Source organism: Vulpes vulpes, chromosome 3 (assembly GCF_048418805.1).
Source record: "Vulpes vulpes isolate BD-2025 chromosome 3, VulVul3, whole genome shotgun sequence".
Lineage (NCBI taxonomy): Eukaryota > Metazoa > Chordata > Mammalia > Carnivora > Canidae > Vulpes > Vulpes vulpes.
Window position 1 is genome coordinate 75,978,099 of NC_132782.1, and position 18,655 is coordinate 75,996,753.

An 18,655-nucleotide genomic window follows, 5' to 3' on the forward strand; every position below is an offset into this window, starting at 1 on the left:
GAGGACATTTCCCTCTATTTCTAGTTTGATGAGAGTTTTATTTATTTATTTATTTTTGCTGAGAGTTTTAAGTCATAAATCAGTTTGGATTTTTTTTAAAGATTTTATTTATTTATTCATGAAAGACAGAGAGAGAGAGAGGCAAAGACACAGGCAGAGGGAGAAGCAGGCTCCATGCAGGGAGCCCTATGTGGGACTCGATCTTGGGACTCCAGGATCACACCCTGGGCCAAAGGCAGGCACTAAACTGCCGAGCCACCCAGAGATCCCTGGATTTTTGTTACATACTTTTTATGCAATTATTGATATGATCATATTTTTCTTCTTTAGCCTATTGATGTGATGTGTTACATTAATTGATTTTCAAATGTTGAACCGGCCTTGCTGTACCTGGAATAAATTCCATTTGGTCATGGTGTTTAGTTTTTTAATACATTGTTGGATTTGAATTGCTAATATTTCATTGATTTTTACATATATGTTCATGACAGTTACTGTTTTGAATTTTCCTTTCTTTATAATGTCTTAATCTTGTTTTGGTATTAGGGCAATGCTGCTCTCATAGACTAAGTTAAGAAGTGTTTTCTTCGCTTCTGTTTCCTGGAATAGATAGTGAGAATTGGTGTTTTTTCTGAAATATTTGGTAGAATTCACCAGTGAACCTGTCTGAAATAGAATGTTGTCAAGCCACTGTTTGTATCCACCTCTCAGCCTTTCTGACCAGCTCCTTTCTTTTTCCTTCCTTTCTTTTCTCTTGGCTTCTTTTGCCTCTTCATTTTTCATATCACCTGGTATGACTGCAGTAGCCCCAACTTAACTCAAACATCTACCACTTGGTTCAGTATCAAGTGCCAAATTCTCAAGAAAAGACACATCTAGATATAAGATCATATCATCTGCAAACAGATAATTTTACTTCTTCCTTCCTTATTTGGATGCCTCTTACTTCTTTTTCTTGCCTAATTGCTCTGGCTAGACCTTCCAGTAGTATGATAAATAGAAGTGATTAAGTAAGCATCTTTGTCTTGTTAACTGATCTAAGAGGAAAAGCTTTTTCAGTCTTTCACCATTGAGTATGATGTTTATAGTGGGTTTTTAGATATCGCTTTTATTATGTCAAGATATTTTCTTTCTATTCCTAGTTTGTTGAGTATTTTTATGATCAAAGGATGTTAAAATTTGTCATGCTTTTTCTGCATCAGTTGAGATAACCACATGTTTTTTTCCCCTTTCATTCTGTTAATGTGATGTACTTCATTGATTTTCCTATGTTGAACTATCTTTGCATTCCAATAGTAAGTCTCACTTGGTTTGGTGTATAATCCTTTTAATATGCTTCTGAATTTACTTTGATATATATTGTTGAGGATTTTTGCATCAGCGTTCATAAGGGATAATTGGCATCTCTCTCTCTCTCTCTCTCTCTCTTTTGGTAGTATCTTTGGCTTTAGTAGGTAAGCTTCATAAGGCTGAGTAAGAAAGTATTCCCTCCTCTTCAGTTTTTGGAAAAGTTTGGGAAAGATTGGTATTAGTTCTTATTTTAAAGTTTAATAGAGGGGACCCTGGTTGGCACAGTGGTTGAGCGTCTGTCTAGCTCAGAGCATGATCCTGTGGTCCTGGGATTGAGTCCCGCATTGGCCTCCCTGTAGAGAGCTTGCTTCTCCCTCTGCCTATGTCTCTGTCTCTTTCTCTGTGTCTCTTATGAATAAATAAATAAAATCTGTAAAAAAAAAAAAAAGTTTAATAGAATGCAACAGTGAAGCCATCAAGTCCAGGGCTTTTTTTTTATTGGGAGATTTTTGGTTACTGATTAGATCTCCTTACTAATTATTGGTCTGTTTATGTTTTCTGTATCTTTGTGATTTAGTCTTGGTCGGTTTCATGTTTCTAAGAATTTGTCCATTCCATATAGATTATCCAGTTTTTGGTATACATTCATAATAATCTTTCCTAATCCTTTTTATTTCTATAGAATCAGTAGTAATGTCCCTACTTTCATTTCTGATTTTAGTAATTTGAGTCTTTTCTCTTTCTTTCTTAGGCCAGAGTTTTGTTAATTTTGTTGATCTCTTTGAAGAACCAGCTTTTGGTTTCAGTGCTTCCCGCCCCCCGCCCCCCCATTTTCCTATTCTTTATTTCATCTCTGCACTAACCAGTATTTCTATCCTTCTGCCAGCTTTTGGTTTAGTTTCTTCTTTTTTTCTCATTCATTAGGTTGTAAAGTTAGGTATTTGAGATATTACTCCTTTTTTAAAGTAAACATTTATAGCTATAAATTTCCCTTTTAGTACTGCTTTTGCTATGTCCCGTAAGTTTTGGTATGTTATCTTTTCCTTTTCACTTAGTCTCTTAAATATTTGCTAATTTCCCTTATGATTTCTTCTTTGATCCACTGGTTGTTTAAGAGTGTATCGTTTAGGGATCCCTGGGTGGCGCAGCGGTTTAGCGCCTGCCTTTGGCCCAGGGCGCGATCCTGGAGACCCGGGATCGAATCCCACATCAGGCTCCCGGTGCATGGAGCCTGCTTCTCCCTCTGCCTGTGTCTCTGCCTCTCTCTCTCTCTCACTGTGTGCCTATCATAAATAAATAAAAATTTAAAAAAAAATTAAAAAAAAAAGAGTATCGTTTAAGCATCACAGATTTGTGCATTTTCTAGTTTTCTTTCTGTTACTGATGTTTAACTGTATCTCATTATGGTTAGAGAAGATGCTTTATATGATGTCTCTCTTAAACTCTATTTAGATTTTTTGTGGCCTAACATATGATCTCTCCTGGAAAATGTCCCATGAAAACTTGAGAATATGTATTTTTTGTTTTTCGACAGAATGTTCCATTAGTTCTGGCTGATTTACTATGTTTTCCAAGTCCTTTGTTCCCGTACTTCTGTCTGGCTGTTTTATCTATTATTGAGAATGGGCTAGTGAACTCTCCCAATTCTTATTGTAGAGCTATCTATTTCTTCCTTCAACTCAGCCAATATCTGCTTTATATATTTTGATAATCTATTGCCTACCTTATCTCCCACAGGCTGCATGCAGGCTGTCCCAAGAACAGTTCACAGTTGCCTGCAGTGGGGATGGGCCATGGGAGGTGGGTAGCTACTGCCATCCAGCATGAAATGGACTGAAATCAACTGCACTTGATGGTCCAAACCTTTCCTTGAAAGTTACAAGCCTTCACTAGATTCCAGAGTTCCAAAATAGTTACATCAGACTGATTCTGCCAGTATAACTTTTGTCTGGGTTGGAGAAGGATTCCTTTTTTTATGTTTAAAGATTTTAAGTAATCTCTACACCCAATGTGGGGCTCAAACTCACAACCCTGAGATCAAGATCAGCCTCTACCAACTGAGCCTGCTGGGTGCTGCCTAGGTGGGAAGAAGGATGCCTGATGCTTCTTTCTACTCCATTATCTTCTCAGAATCTTGTACTCCTCTATTTTGAAATTTGTACTTATAGTTTAACTCTATAAAGTTTAACCACCGTTGCTGTCCTCCTTCAGCACAATACAAGAACTTCCTAGTACTCTTCTATGCAATTAATGCGTGTTTTGATGGATTCATATAAATCCCACTGTCTTGGTTCCCCTTTGCTTCTTACATCCCGGTTCAGTATGCCGGATGCAATTTCCTTCTCACTAGCGTAGTAAACTTAGTCTTTTTCCCCCCTTGAATGTCTTTATTTCACTTTCTTGAATAATCATTTATCAGAGTAGGTAATTCTACATCAAAGTGTTTCCTCCTATCATTCTGCAGGTATTATTCTGTTGTCTTCCAGCATAGTCTTCTAGAATCTTTCATCATTGATGAGCTGTCTGGTGTTATTCCTTAGTTTGGTGTCTCCTGATAAACTCAATAGCCAATAACATTTGTTAAGTTCATTTTGATAATGCTATTCATGGATTAATTCATTTGATTCTTACAAAAATCCTGTGAGTCATAAATATTTTTTTCCCATAGGCTAATAGAGCATAAGCACAATTAGATTCAGTCCCAGGTGTTTCAAAATACAAATGACATGATGACACTATATTGTCTCGCAAGTGCTACAGAGCAGTCAGACAAGATAGGGAAATAGAGGTAGATGTCCATTGAGAACAGTGCAGATCCCCACCCAGCTCACCAAGAAGCAATCTCATGGATCTCCTTCAGGGTCAACTCTGAGAAAATTTTTGCCACCTTTGAGGCCTTATACATAATTCAGTGTTGCTCAAAGATGCCTCCCTCTTGGACATACAAATTTGCAATCTGTAAAAGGAGGGAAGGAAGAGCTATCACTTCCCCAAGCCCTCCTTTCTTGGAGTAGAAAGGGAATTGTGTGACGCCATTTAGGTCTTGTGCAGTGTTCTCCTAACAAAAACTACTGACAGAATATTTTACCTTCTGTGATACATGTAGAAGTTGTGCTTATCAGAGGACTGATTGCTCTCAGTAATTACTTTCAGAAAAATGTCAGAGAAAATTGACATTTTGGTGACATTGCTGAGAGGACTTTATGCCAACAAAATTGTAGATGAAGATTGAAATTCCAGAAATTGAATTTCCAGATTTAAAAACTTTTTAATTGCACTTGGATATATCTAGATTTAGTTACGTTGTTGTAGTTTTGCTTCTCAAAGTGGTTCCTCGGAAGAAGGAAACAACTGTGCTCGGTGCTCTGCTCAGTGCTCCACTGTTGCAGGCAGTCAGGTGCATTTTGAAGTCTGTGTGATCTTTGCCTCCTCTTACCCAAAGAACAAACAATGCAGCTGTAGTTAGGAGCAAAATCCATAAATCTAGGAGACTCCAGTACTACCACATCACTCGTTTTTTTGTGTTCCAAACTGCCCTGGGATTTTCTCTACTTCTTCCCAGTTCACATGTACTTCTGCATTATGAGAAGGCTGGCAGTCCCTCCTCAATCCTCTGACCAGTGGATGGTTGGTTTGTCAGTGTTACTGTATGTTTGGTGGACCAAACTTAGGAAATAACTGACACTAAGATCATAACTTCTTAAGAGTGTGAAAATTCAAATGAAATGTATGAGTCCTTTTTTTTTTTTTTTTTGGTTAGTGTTCTTCTTTATTTTTGTATTATTCTATGTTGTCCATTGTATGTGGACTTTGAGTTCTGGCTGTAATTTTACCCAAAGAAAGGGCTGATCTTTGCCCTCAGCTTCTAGGAGGTGATTTCCAAGCTCTTGGAATGTCCTGCCTGTGAAGAGTGTCTTTGTTTATCTGGGGGCCTTGGGTCACACTTGATTGTTACACTAAGCATGTGATTTGGGGTAGGTACTTGACCTTCAGAGGAGCTGGAAACTAAAGTCAGCCACTCCACAATTAACTATGTCTAGGTGACCAAGTCCCTGTTACAACTCTGGACATTGGGGTGCCTGGGTGGCTTAGTCAGTTAAGTGTCCGATTCTTGATTTTGGCTCAGGTCATGATTTCAGGGTTATGAGATCGAACCCTGTGTAGGGCTCCACTCTGGGTGTGGAGCCTGCTTAAGATTCTCTCTCTCTCCTGCTCTGTCCCTTCACACTTCCCTTTAAAAAACAAAAGCAAAAAAACAAGCCTAGACATCAAGGCTCAGGTGAGCTTCCTACATTGGCAGCACTCCATGCCTCTTCTTGGTGAGATTAGCTCTGACCACTACTCCAGTGAAAGAGGACGGCTGGAAACTTCATGCATGGAACCTCTCCTAGAGTCAGTCCCATGTGGGTCTTCCCTTGGCTGATTTTAATCTGTGTCCTTCTGCTGTAATAAGCCATACTATGCATAACAGTGCTCAGTGAATTCTGTGGGTCTTTTTAGTGAATTGTCAAGCTGAAAGTGGTCTTGGGAACCCCTAAATTTACAATTGACAATTGATGACAGAAGTTAGGGTGGTCTTGGGGGACAACTTTGTAGTTATCTATCTGTTTTCAAATCCCAGATTCACCATTTCTCATTTTTCTTGTCTAAAAAATAATGATACTCTGTTTTACAGGGTTATTGTGATGGCTAAATAAAGTGACAAATATGAAGCAACTAGGATAGTGCCTTGCCTATAACAGGCTTTTTTTTTTTTATTATTATTTATTTATGATAGTCACAGAGAGAGAGAGAGAGAGGCAGAGACACAGGCAGAGGGAGAAGCAGGCTCATGCACCGGGAGCCCGACGTGGGACTCGATCCCGGGTCTCCAGGATCGCGCCCTGGGCCAAAGGCAGGCGCCAAACCGCTGCGCCACCCAGGGATCCCCTATAACAGGCTTTTAATAAAGGGTCTTCCAAGACTAAAGGTGCTGATAATTTGACTTTTCAATAAAGAAAATACTACCGTATCACGTGGAGGAATATTTCCACAAAGTATCTCCAATGGTGACTTTAATAAATAGCTCTTAATCTGCTCTTTTTAACTCATATGCAGGATTTCCTCATTTTTTAATTCTTGGGTGTATAAAAATACGATGCCTTTGAATGATTAGAACTTTTCCAGTAGCTACATAGCATTTATAATTTAAAAGCTGGAATAACTTGGGATGCCTGGGTGGCTCAGCAATTGAGCGTCTACCTTTGGCTCACGGTGTGACCCCGGGGTCCTGGAATCGAGTCCCGCATCGGGCTCCCTCTGAGGAGCCTGCTTCTCCATCTGCCTGTGTCTCTGCCTCTCTCTGTGTCTCATGAATAAATAAATAAGAATCTTTAAAGAAAAAAAAGCTGGAATAACTTTAGCCCAGCATAGTTGAGGCATGAGATTGATAGGCTGAATGGTAAGAATTTTTGTTTGTGACATTTTGAGTTTGAAGTAGCTGTGGATATAGACTTGTCTATATGGAAGATAGTGTTGAAACTAATAGGAAGTCAGTTATTCATCTACAAAAAAAAAGCAGTGCTCACCTATACTGCCTAAACTATTAGGAACCTGTTAAGATCATGGGAGGAATATTTCTCACTGTGGCAGTTTTATTTTTTTAATTATTATTTTGCCAGACAGGATGAAAGCTGTATAAGCAAAACAGAACCAATCAAAAGCAGAGCAGGCTGACTTTAGAGGTCTGCATATAAACCTTTTGTTCCCCTTGCATTTGCTTTGGAACAGTCTCTGTTGTGCTGTGGTAGAGAAATAATTAATAGACAGCATTCTTCTCCTCCATGTGCTCATTGTTTAGACTTTATGCTGAGGAAGGTTGAAGGACACTGAGAATTAGGAGCATACAAATTATTTTCGGTGACTTTTAGATCAGTTAAACAAAGGTAATTACCTTGGAAATATCATACTTAAATAAATTCAGGGGTGAAAAAATCTTTTTGCACTCCAAGATACTTGAAACACACCATGGTTCTTATTAGTTCTGTCATTTTTCTGGTTTAACAGCTAACAGTGTGTGATAGTGTAATGACCACAGGCTCTTGAACACCCACAAATTTGAATCTTGGCTCTCCCATTTACAAGAGGATAGGACCTTTGTCATATTTGTTACTTAGCTTTTTTTGGACTTTTGCCCTTGTTTTAAAGATGAGAATCCAACCACATGAGTTTTGTTTAAGTGGATTAGACAAGCCAGAGAACCAAACATAATGCCTAGTGCATAATAGGATGCTTCATAAATATTGGTCACTGCCATTGTCATGCAAATCTTTCCTCCACCCTGTTTGTTGGCTTGGGTTGTTAATAATATGCTCTTCCCTTGCTTTGAGAGATTGGTCATTACTATTTTAAATTTTGTTTTTTAGTTTTATCAGAATTCTACCTAGATAGTTTAAAAAGTGAAAGTTTATTATAAAAATCAGCAATTCCTTATATTTTCCTCAAACATACCTGCTTTTCTTCCTCAAGCAACAACCACTTTCAGCTTTATGTAACTGGTATTTGTCATTACATCTCTAAATAACATGCTTAATATTTCACTTCATGAAATTTTTCCCAAATTATTGCATTGAGGATTTCCTCATTTCTGTTTTTTTCTCCTTTCTTTCAAAAACTAGTCTTACTTTAATAAAATTGGGTCTCTTGATCTAATCCTTTAGTTTTTTATTTTTATTTTTTCAGTACCCTCTCTCCTGTTTTCTATCATTTTTACTCTACATTCTAGGAAATTCTCTTAAGTTTTTTTTTCTTAACTGTGAATCTTTCGTCTTATTCCTATAGTTTTAAAACCTAAGATTCTTTTCATTCCTTGAGTGTCTTCTTTTTATAGGGTAAAATTTTTTTATGGATTCAGATTATCTCATTTTTCTGATAGTTGTTTTAGTTTAGTTGTTTGGGTTTTTGTTTTGTTTTGTTTGCTGTTTTCTCCTTGCCTATGCTTTGTTTACTCTGTTACTCTTTTCCTTTGGTTTATTTTTAGTTCTCTTATTAGAAGTTTTCTTTAGATGGTCACTAGTTGCTCATATCTAAATGGGAGACTAAAAAATATATTGAAGGTCCCTAAGTGAGTGGACTGGGCTTAATTTTATCTTAAAGAAATCTAGCAGAATCATTTCCTTAGGAAAACTCAAACTACTTTTCATTCAGTACTCTTGGACCGGCCAGAAGGTCTCCTGTTTTTCCCCAGGCTGCATGACCATCAGCGATCAGGAAACGGGCAGGGAATAGGGCTGTCCTGAACTCTCATTTTTGGTATGATAGCCCTGTTCTCAGCTCTACTTGCTACCCCCATAATCCATGGATTTTTCTCTCTATTGTCTTATGAGAATAAACCTCCTGTCTTCTACTGGGGCGGGGGCTGGGTAGATTGGACAGCTGCTCAGCTGTGTTTATGTACAGGATGTGGAGGGAACTTGGGATTCTAACCATTATACATAGAATATAAATCTATCTTTGCTTTTTGTTTGTTTGTTTGTTTGTTTTTGTTTTTTCTGTGGTGTGGGGAGTTGGTGCTTCTACTCCCACTTCCAGAAGTGTCTGGGCCTTTGGGGAATTCTGAGGCAAAAATTGGGTCAAATCTTGAATGTTTCTATTGTTTTTTTAAAAAAATATTTTATTTATTCATGAGAGACACACAGAGAGAGGCAAAGACTTAGGCAGAGGGAGAAGCAGGCTCCCTGCCGTGAGCCTGATGTGGGACTCGATCCCAGGACTCCGGGATCATGACCTGAGCCGAAGGCAGATGCTCAACCACTGAGGTACCCAGGTGCCCTGAATCTTGGATTTTTCTATTTGCTAGCTTAAGATGCAGTTCTCTTGGGTCTGCTAAGCCCGTTATTGCTCATCTTTCATCTTTCCATCTTCTAAAACTTTGATGGTGTTTTCTCCTGATCTCTTTGCTTTCATAGGTAATAGATCTTTTAGGTATGCCTTTAGTGTCGCTTTAGTGGGATATCCAGAAGCAAAAGTACATGCATGTGTTTAATCTGCTGTCTTTAATAAAATCTTTTTAAACATCAAAATAATAAAGAATTTATTTGTCATTATTCTTTTCAACGAAATTTTTCCTCTGTGAAAAAGAGAAAATGATGAGAATAAGACCCTTCATGCTGTAGTTCTGGACAACCGGAACACTGGCTTATCTACCCAACAAGGCCACAGATCTTTAGCAGCCTGGCTTTATTTAGCTAGGGCTATACCTTATTGCACTTGTAGTGTGTTTTTGAGATCGTCTGTGACCTTTTGAGTCTCTTTGTAATTCTGCAGAGATTTCCCTCTTTCCTTACTGTTGGATCTGAGGAATTCTTGAACTAGGGTAACCTCAAATTTTGTGATTTGGGCTTTTGTTCTTCTGTTTATGTATCTGTGTCTTTCAGCAGTATTTTTCTGCCAGTCATATCAGATTTTGCCCTTTTAACTTCTGCCTTTTTGCATGAACAGTTTGACTTTGAGTTATTATTTAGTATTCTCAGATTGTCTTGAGGGGGCATGCTCAGGTTCATTTTTGTCTTAGGAGTCTGATGGCTTAGTGTTAATTTAAGAGTAACCCACTGGTCTAGACTGAATGTTTATGTCCCTTCAGAATTCACATGTTGAAGACCTAGCATTTGAGACAAGGCCTCTAAGGAAATAATTAAGGTTAAGTGAAGGTCATAAAATGAGGCCCTGATGTGATAGGATTGGTGTCCTTGTAAGATGAGATACCTCCACACACACTGAGAAAGGAACCTTGAAGCCAGAGTGAGAAGGTGGCCATCTACTGGAAGCTTCTTCTTTGACTTCTAGTCTCCAGAACTGTAGGAAAGTTAACATCCACCGTTTAAGCCATCCAGTCTGTGGTATTTTGTTATGGTAGCCCACATAGCTAATACACCTGTCATGTGTTACATCTGCTTGGGCTTCTAGTTTATTTTCTTAGATGTTGGCAATCAGAGTTGTCAGTTGTCAGATGTTAGCTTACCCTTCTCATATTTGTGCAACTGACTTCCTCTATTTTAAGCCGGAGTTAGGATTCTGTAGTCAGAGGAGACCAGATCTAACTGCATTAGGGATTAGGGAACCTAGCAGCCTGCAGCAGGTGACTTTTTTTTTTTTTTTTATGAGATCATTGCCTATAGTTTTGTGAAAGTTGTGTTTCCAGAGGATGTGTGCATGTTTGTGTGTACTAGACTAAGAAAATATGTTTCTTATTTTAAGTTGTGGTGGAAAAAGATTTTAAGTCTGTTGGTCTAGTTTAAGCTAATCCTTTAGTCCCTGTTAGAATACCCATGACAAGTGATGATGGTTGGAGTTTGAGGGAAAAGGAAGACCTAGAGATCTAAACCTCAAAGGGAGAGGCATAGGGAAGAGGAGAATTCAGTTATCTGCTTCACCCAGCAAGTGAAGCAGAGCACCCCTGGGAGGATTTTTCTAGTGGGACCAAACTCCTGGAGGGCTTGGGAGTGATTTATCACATCTTTCTCTGCACTCCCAAAGTGCCTTGTGCCTACCCTCCCTCACTGCACACCCCAGGTTATATTACCATTATTTCTTCAATGTCTGTGACTAAGCCAAGTCCATAGTTAGCACTCCATAACTGGTATAGGTAGGAATAAAAGGTAGCCATCATTATTGGCCTTATTTTACTGTCATACACGGTAATGACATGTAACTCCTGCATTAGCTAGAGTATTACCCCAATTCCAGTAAGGTGTGAGTATTGCACCTCCTCTAGTGAATACACTGTGAAAACAGCACATTGAAGCCAATAGTAGCAAAAGCCCATTCTCTGTCTCAAGATGTCAGTAGAACAGGTGGAAATGTTCTTTATCGTGTGGCCCTCTAGCTTTGTTAAGAGGTGAGGAGAAAGAGGCTAGGCCTTTGTGTGTCCTAAGTGCCAGCATAACTGGTCAGATATATTTGCAAAGCCAGCAGTTGATATGGGGTAGAATGGGCTAAGGAGGTAACTACAGAAACAATTCTAATATGTCGTGGGCCAAGTTCAGGATAGTGAGGTCATGTGGCAGGTGAACTGTCATCATCTAGAGGGATTCAGGAAGACTTTCCAGAGCAAAGGGGGTTTATGAGGGAACCTGAGGCATGAGTAGGTGTAAATCAGACAGAAGGAGTAGGATAGGAATCACACGAGAGGGGGTTTACCTCAAGAAGAGCCTGCAGATGGAGGTTTGATATTTATACTGTCCGTTCTCCGTAATGGGGCTCTATTCTATTGTAGGCATAGTGAGCTCAGAATCTCAGTCTACAGAAGGTAGAAGCAGCCAAAACTGGCATCAAAATCCATCAGCAGGAGGACCATCACAGAGTCTCAGTAGTGAGGACCTGTGTTAAGGTGGTTTCAAGATAATAGAAATACTGCTAAGGAGGAATCCACAGGGCCTGATGTTTTTTGGATAGGAGGAGCCAGGGAGGGGTCGGGGCACTTTTGATTCTGGACTTCTGAGGCTCAGTATCCAGGGATGACTGATGGTTTTCATGGTAGTAAAGAATATTTGAGAGCAGTCTGTCTTGGGAGGGAAAATGATGGGGAGATAGAGATTTTGTATATTGGGTTGTAGAGTTCATAGAAGCCCTTGGGGCACCATTTCAAAGAATAGTCTTATTAGAAGAAAATTTCTCATGATTCATAGATAGACTAAACTTTTCCATTTATTTGTTTTTTTTTCCCCCAATAGAAACCTCTTAGCTGTTGGGTAAAAAAATCACATGTAACTGAAATTTAGCATATTTTAATATTCTGAATCCAGGAAGCTATACATTTTCAGTATTTCGGGTAGAACATGAAATTGTTACTTCACTTGGTTTGTAATCAGGGCTTTTTATAAGACAGCAGCTTAACCGAACAATTTGTCTGTTCATAAATCAGGTATCTATGTGTTATATATTTACACAAATGAGTTCCAAATAGATGCTTTGAGTCAAAAAGCCTTCACAGTTCAATTAGTAATACCTTCAGAGCTTCATCAACTTATTTTGTTTTCTTCATTCCTGGTCATTATTATGCAATGACTTTTGAGAAGCAATTTTCTTAAGAGGACAAATTGGATTATTCCCCTTTAGTCAATTGAAATTCTTAACAAGGCTTTCCACTAATGAGGTACTGTATCCATGTTAGGTTAAACAGGCCAGTTTGAGCCATTTAGTTAGCATTTCAGAATTAGGAGTCATTGATTAAAGCTTCACTAATAACTCAAGGAAAGTTTAATAATAAAATGAATTCTAGGGGATTCCTGGGTGGCTCAGTGGTTTGGCGCCTGCCTTTGGCCCAGGGCACAATCCTGGAGTCCCGGGATCAAGTCCCACGTCAGGCTCCTGGCATGGAGCTTGCTTCTCCCTCCTCCTGTGTCTCTGCCTCTCTCTCTCTCTCTCTCTCTCTCTCTCTCTCTCTCAGTCTATCATAAATAAATAAATCTTTAAAAAAATAAATAAAATGAATTCTAGGTGCTGCTAACACAACCAAGAAAATTCATACCAAATAAAAAGTGGCAACAACAGGAATTAGAATTAGCTAGTCAATTAACACATGATAATGCCAAAAAAATTTAATTAACCTTCCTTCAGTGATACTGCTGAAGATGAGCTTGACTTGCAATTCCAGGATGAGTTCTTTATTCAGCAGTTGGGTCTTCCACGTCCAGCATGGCAGCAGTCCTAGGGGAAAAGAACCCCCGCCCTTCGACTGTCATTCATTCTGCTTTCATATGGAACTATATCTGAAGCATGAAAGACTTACTTTAACTTGATAGGGAGAAAGTAAATCAGGCTTATTTTTGAATTTTGAAAATATTTATTATTTTATTTTTAATGGATGATTTTTACTTCTGACATGACTGCACTGTTTCTTTCCAGTTTAAGATTGGTAGAGAATGGTGGACATGGATCGATTATAACCGCTTCCAAGAGCTCGTGCAGGGATATGAAGATAGTGGTGGATCAGCAACTTTCAGCGCAGAGGATTATATGGCGAAAACTCCTCACTGGGCATTATTTGGTGCCAGTGAAAGAGGTTTTGATCCCAAGGACACACGATATCAGAGAAAGAACAAATCAAAGGATATTTCTGGATGTTGAGATTATCTGACTGCAGGTTACTGAAGGACAAGAACTGATGGCCCCAGGAGGTTCTCACCCTCCACGTTGATTTTTCTCAAGGACACATTACACAATTATATTTCATGTAGAGGAGATTGTAAGGCTGCACATGGGGACACGAGTCACGTCCCAGGGTTGGGACTCAGCCCCACCATTTCTTTCCACAGCTCAGTCCCTCTCTTGATTGGACTTCTTAGAGGACATTAGTCATTAGAATGGAGCTGATCTGAGTTATAATTTGTCAGATTGCTAAGATGCTATTCCAGGGGGTGTTGTAAGGAATGAATATGGGTTTCTCTTCCCCCTCCGGGGCTGTTGGCCTCTGGATTGTTCCACCCCAAGGTAAGTGTATCTGCTCCCTCCAAGACCTCCATCTCTTCCTTATATCTTAAGATAACACTTCCCGGGAGTCACTCAAGTTGTCATAATTCTTGATTATTTTTCAATACCATATAGATTACATTAAATTTTTGCTTAGTGCCAGCCCTTTATGAAATTGAATTGGTCTAAATGTACTACTAGATCTCATTCCATTCTCATACAAATTGCCATAGAAGGTATGTGGGGGCTGTATTAATGTCAGAACTCTTCTGTAGGAGGAATGGCCCTGTGATGCCATAGAGTAATTAGTGTCAGACAGACTTTGAAACTCAGTGCAGTTTGCTTTTGGTTTAAAAAGTCAGTGTTTAAGCTCCTAACCTACCCACAGAGCAGGTCCCTACTTTCTTTTCCTTTGTGTAGCCCGAGCTACTTTACACAATCTGTTCTTTTAGGGTTCAGGTTTTTTCTGATTGAAAACATCATTAAATGCTCAATAGGTTTAAAAATATCATAGTTATTTTTTAAAATTCCTATATCCTAAAAATTTAATTAATAAAATCTTTTGTAAAGAGTAAAATTTTCTTTTGAGTGTTTATTTTAAAGATGTTTCTAGTCCTGTGGTTCGAAGCCCTATCAGATAGACCTCCTCCTTATGTAACAGCTATTTTATAAACCCTCTATTTTCTGCTGAAGTAAAATTCCTAGATAATATAACCTGCCTACTTGCTCAGTTGATAACTAGGCTCTGTATTTATTTATTAGTGATAGAGTCAGAACCTTTCTCTGTTGTGACATGGGAGGGGAAGGTGGCAAAGTATCACAGAAATCATCTTCAAACTTCTATTTGGTCTCTTGTTCTGGTGACTTAGGAGACAGACAAGAGACAGGAGTGGTGCAAGCCAGTGAGGCAAGATCACATTGAAACCTGGATGAGTTAGTATTCATTGAACAGAGAAGAAAAACACCCTAAAGTGGAATGAAGTTAAAAAAGCAAGAGCTTATGCCAAGGGTGGGAGGCTGGAGGCAGAACATGCAGGGCTTTGGACGATTGTCAACCTCTTTTTTAACCACAGTAAGGACTTTAGTGAACCCACTTTCCCTGTAAAACAAAGAAAATATAGGCAAAGTGACTAAAAATCAGTGGATTTTAGAATTTTGACACTTAACCAAATCTTCACAATGAATTGAAAATCAACTTTAAGAGATAAATCAATAAAATTAATTGTCAACTTCTCATCACAAACTGTGAAGGTGGGGTACTGGTTGGTTCAGTGGTTAAGTGTCTGTCTGCCTTTGGCTCGGGTCATGATCCTGGAGTCCTGGAATCAAGTCCCCACATCAGACTTCCGGCAGGGAGCCTGCTTCTCCCTCTGCCTGTGTCTCTCTGTGTCTCTCATGAATGAATAAAATCTTTAAAAGAGAAGGAAAGAAACCGTGGAGGCCAAAGTACAGTGGGGTGGTTTATCTTCAGAGGGCTGAAAGAAAAGACTTTCAACCAACAATTCTTCGTCTAAATCCTCTTTCAAAAATAAAGAAGAAATTAAGACATTTTCAGGAAAACAAAAAGTGAGAGAATTCACCTGCAAACCTGCCCCACAAGGACTACTGAAGGGGATCCTTCAGGCTCTGATGAAAAGCACTCTAGGCACTAACTCAAAACCATGTGAAGAAGTAAAGAGCAGTAGTAAAAGCAACTACATAGGTTTTATAAAGGACAGTATAAACGTATTTTGGTAACTCCTATTACAAAAGACAACGGCCTAAAGCAATAATTACAGAACTACATTGATGCACATGTAAAGTTGTAATTTATAGGACAGTAATAGGTCAAAGGGGTATGGAGGGAACACAGGCATATTGGAGCAACTATTGACTACCTACTAGAGAAATTAGGTTAGTATGAAATCAAAGTAGACTGTTTCAAGTTAAGACGCTGATTGTAATCCCAAGAGCAGCCACTATGAGAATAAATTTTTTAATTATGGTAAAAGAATATCATTCTGTCCCCAATTCCTGTAAGTGGGCTTTTTCCCCACACCAAGCACATCTCCCACACCAGCTGGGTCTTCTACAATTCAATTAAATCCTGACACTGTCTATCCAGAGATAATGTGAGATTACCACAGGTTAAGGGCTCAGTCTCACAAGGCTGCCCCCCAGGGGCAGCCTTCAGATGCCAGTAGCCAACCTGGGTCATCACCTGGGCTGACCCTCGGCTATAAATTAGAGGTTCTCACAACTATCTCCTTGGGTTTGATTAATTTGCTAGAGCAGCTCACAGAACTCAGAGAAACGTTTTACTAGATTACTGGTTTATTGTAAAAGGATGTAACTCAGGAACTTCCAGATGGAAGAGGAGATGCATAGGGCAAGATCTGGGGAATAGGTGCAGAGCTTCATTTCATGCCTTCTCTGAGCACTCCACTTTACCAGTAGTAGCTTTACCATTAGCTCCATGCATTTACCAACTCTGAAGCTCTCTGAACCCTGACCTTTTGAGTTTTTACAGAGGCTTTATTACGTAGGCATGGTTGATTTAATCATTGGTCATTGGCAATGAACTCAATCTCTAGTCCCTCTCCCCTCCCTAGAGGTTCTGGGGGCTAGACTAAAAGTTCCAATCCTCTAATCACCAGGTTGGTTCCCCTGGCTTCGAACCTCTGTCCTTAGGTTGCCTAAGGGTTTTCCAAAAGTCACTTCATTAAACTAACAAAAGAGATCTTTTCTGCTCTCAGCATTTAGGAAAAAATCCAAGGATTTTAGAGCTCTGTGCCAGGAACAAGGACAAATACCAAGTAAATATTTATTATAAATCACAATATCACAAACAGCAAGGGAATTTAAAAGGTACCCTAGAGAGTATCTATTTAACACCAAAAAAAGACAGCAAGAGGAATAGAACAACAAAGAGCTAAGACATTCAAAAACAAATAGCAAAAATGTCAGACATACATTCTACCTATGGGTGAGTATATTATGTAAATGGATTAAATACCCCCATTGGTTGGCAAAATAGATTTATTTATTTATTTTTTAAAGATTTATTTATTCATGAGAGACACAGACTGAGAGAGAGAGAGGCAGAGACATAGGCAGAGGGAGAAGCAGGCTCCTCACAGGGAGCCTGATGTGGGACTCCATCCTGGATCCCAGGATCATGACCTGAGCTGAAGGCAGGCGCCCAACTGCTGAGTCACCCAGGCATCCTAGCAAAATGGATTTAAATAAAAATCCAGGGATCCCTGGGTGGCGCAGCAGTTTGGCGCCTGCCTTTGGCCCAGGGCGCGATCCTGGAGACCCGGGATCGAATCCCACGTCGGGCTCCCAGTGCATGGAGCCAGCTTCTCCCTCTGCCTGTGTCTCTGCCTCTCTCTCTCTCTCTCTGTGACTATCATAAATAAAAAAATTTAAAATAAATAAATAAATAAATAAATAAATAAATAAATAAATAAATAACCAGTTATATATTCTCTGTAAGAAACTCTCTTTAGAGTCAAAGACTGAAAAAGATTTATCATGGAAGCAATAACCAAAAGAGAGCTGGAGTGGCTATACTAGTATCAAAAAACTAGACGTTTAAGGTAAAAAAAAATGTTACTGGGGATGAAAAAGGACATCTTATAATGCTAAATTATAGTTGAGTTATAATTTTATCTTACTAGAAAGATGTAATGATTGTAACATATACGTACCTAACAACAGAGCCCCAAAATACGTGAAGCAAAACCAGACGATTAAAGGGAGTCACAATTCAATAATAACTGAAGACTTAGATGACCACTTTGAATAGTGGGTGGAAGAACTGCATAGAAGATCAACAAGGACACAGGAGATCTGAGCAATACTGTAAACCAGCTACACCTATTGGGCCTCTGGAGAGCACTCCACCCAACAACACGTCATTCTTGAAGGCACATGAAACATTTCCAGTACAGACCATTTGTTAGATCATAAAACAAGATTCAATAAATCTAAAAGGGTTGATATTACACAAATTATGTTCTATGACTAGTGGAATGAAATTAGAAATCAACAGAAGAAAATTTGGGAAATTCGCAAATATGTAGAAATTAACCAAAATCCTAAAGAAGAAATCACAGGGGATATTAGAAAAGACTGAGATAATTGAAAAAACGATCTACCAAAGCCCACTGAATGTTGCTAATAGTGCACTTAGAGGGAAGTGTACTATACATTTACATTTTAAAATGTAAAATATACATTTTTAATGCCTATATTAAAAAGAAAATATATTTTGGGGCACCTGGGTAGCTCAGTTGAGCATCTGACTCTTGATTTTGGCTCAGGTCATGATCTCAGGATCTTGAGATCAAGCCCTGCATCAGTCTCTGTGCTCAGCAGAGAGTCTGCTTGAGTTTCTCTCACTCCCTCTATCCCTACCTCTTACCTGGGCTCACACTCTCTCTCTAAAATAATAATAATTAAATAAAAGAAGATGATATATCTCAAATCCATAACATAACCTTCCATCTTAAGAAACTAGAAAAAAGAACAAACACAAAGCAAGCAAAAGGAAGAAAAAAATGTTAGAGCAGAAATAATGAAATAAAGGAAAACAAAAGAAAAATTAAAACAAAGTTCTTTAAAAAATGGAAGTAAAAAAAAAAGGAAGTCAATTAACTTTTAGCTAGACTAACCCCCCAAAAGACTGCAAATAACTAAAATCAGCTATAAATGCACAGCCCGTGAATATACTAGATAATATATTATTATTATACTTAATGTATTATTTAGTATATACTGTGGAGTCGGGACAAACTCATTTTTTTGAGTATGGATGGCATACAATGTTAGTTTCAGATGTACAACATAGTGCTTCAAGATCTCTATATGCTATACGCTATGCTGTGCTCACTGCAAGTAAGGCCGCCACCTCCACATACAACACTATTACAAC

At 38.8% G+C, this 18,655-nt stretch overlaps 1 protein-coding gene across 2 annotated transcripts in view; it reads left to right on the forward strand.

Moving 5' to 3' along the window:
- LOC112934119 (S-adenosyl-L-methionine-dependent tRNA 4-demethylwyosine synthase TYW1) overlaps positions 1-14,314 on the forward strand; it is a 201,860-nt gene extending 187,546 nt beyond the window's left edge. For both annotated transcript variants that reach the window (XM_026017508.2, XM_072752780.1), the window contains exon 16: positions 13,174-14,314. In XM_026017508.2, the coding sequence (XP_025873293.1) occupies positions 13,174-13,395 (222 nt within the window). In that variant the 3' untranslated portion in view covers positions 13,396-14,314. The remainder of the gene's footprint in view (positions 1-13,173) is intronic.
- Positions 14,315-18,655: the final 4,341 nt, after the last annotated feature.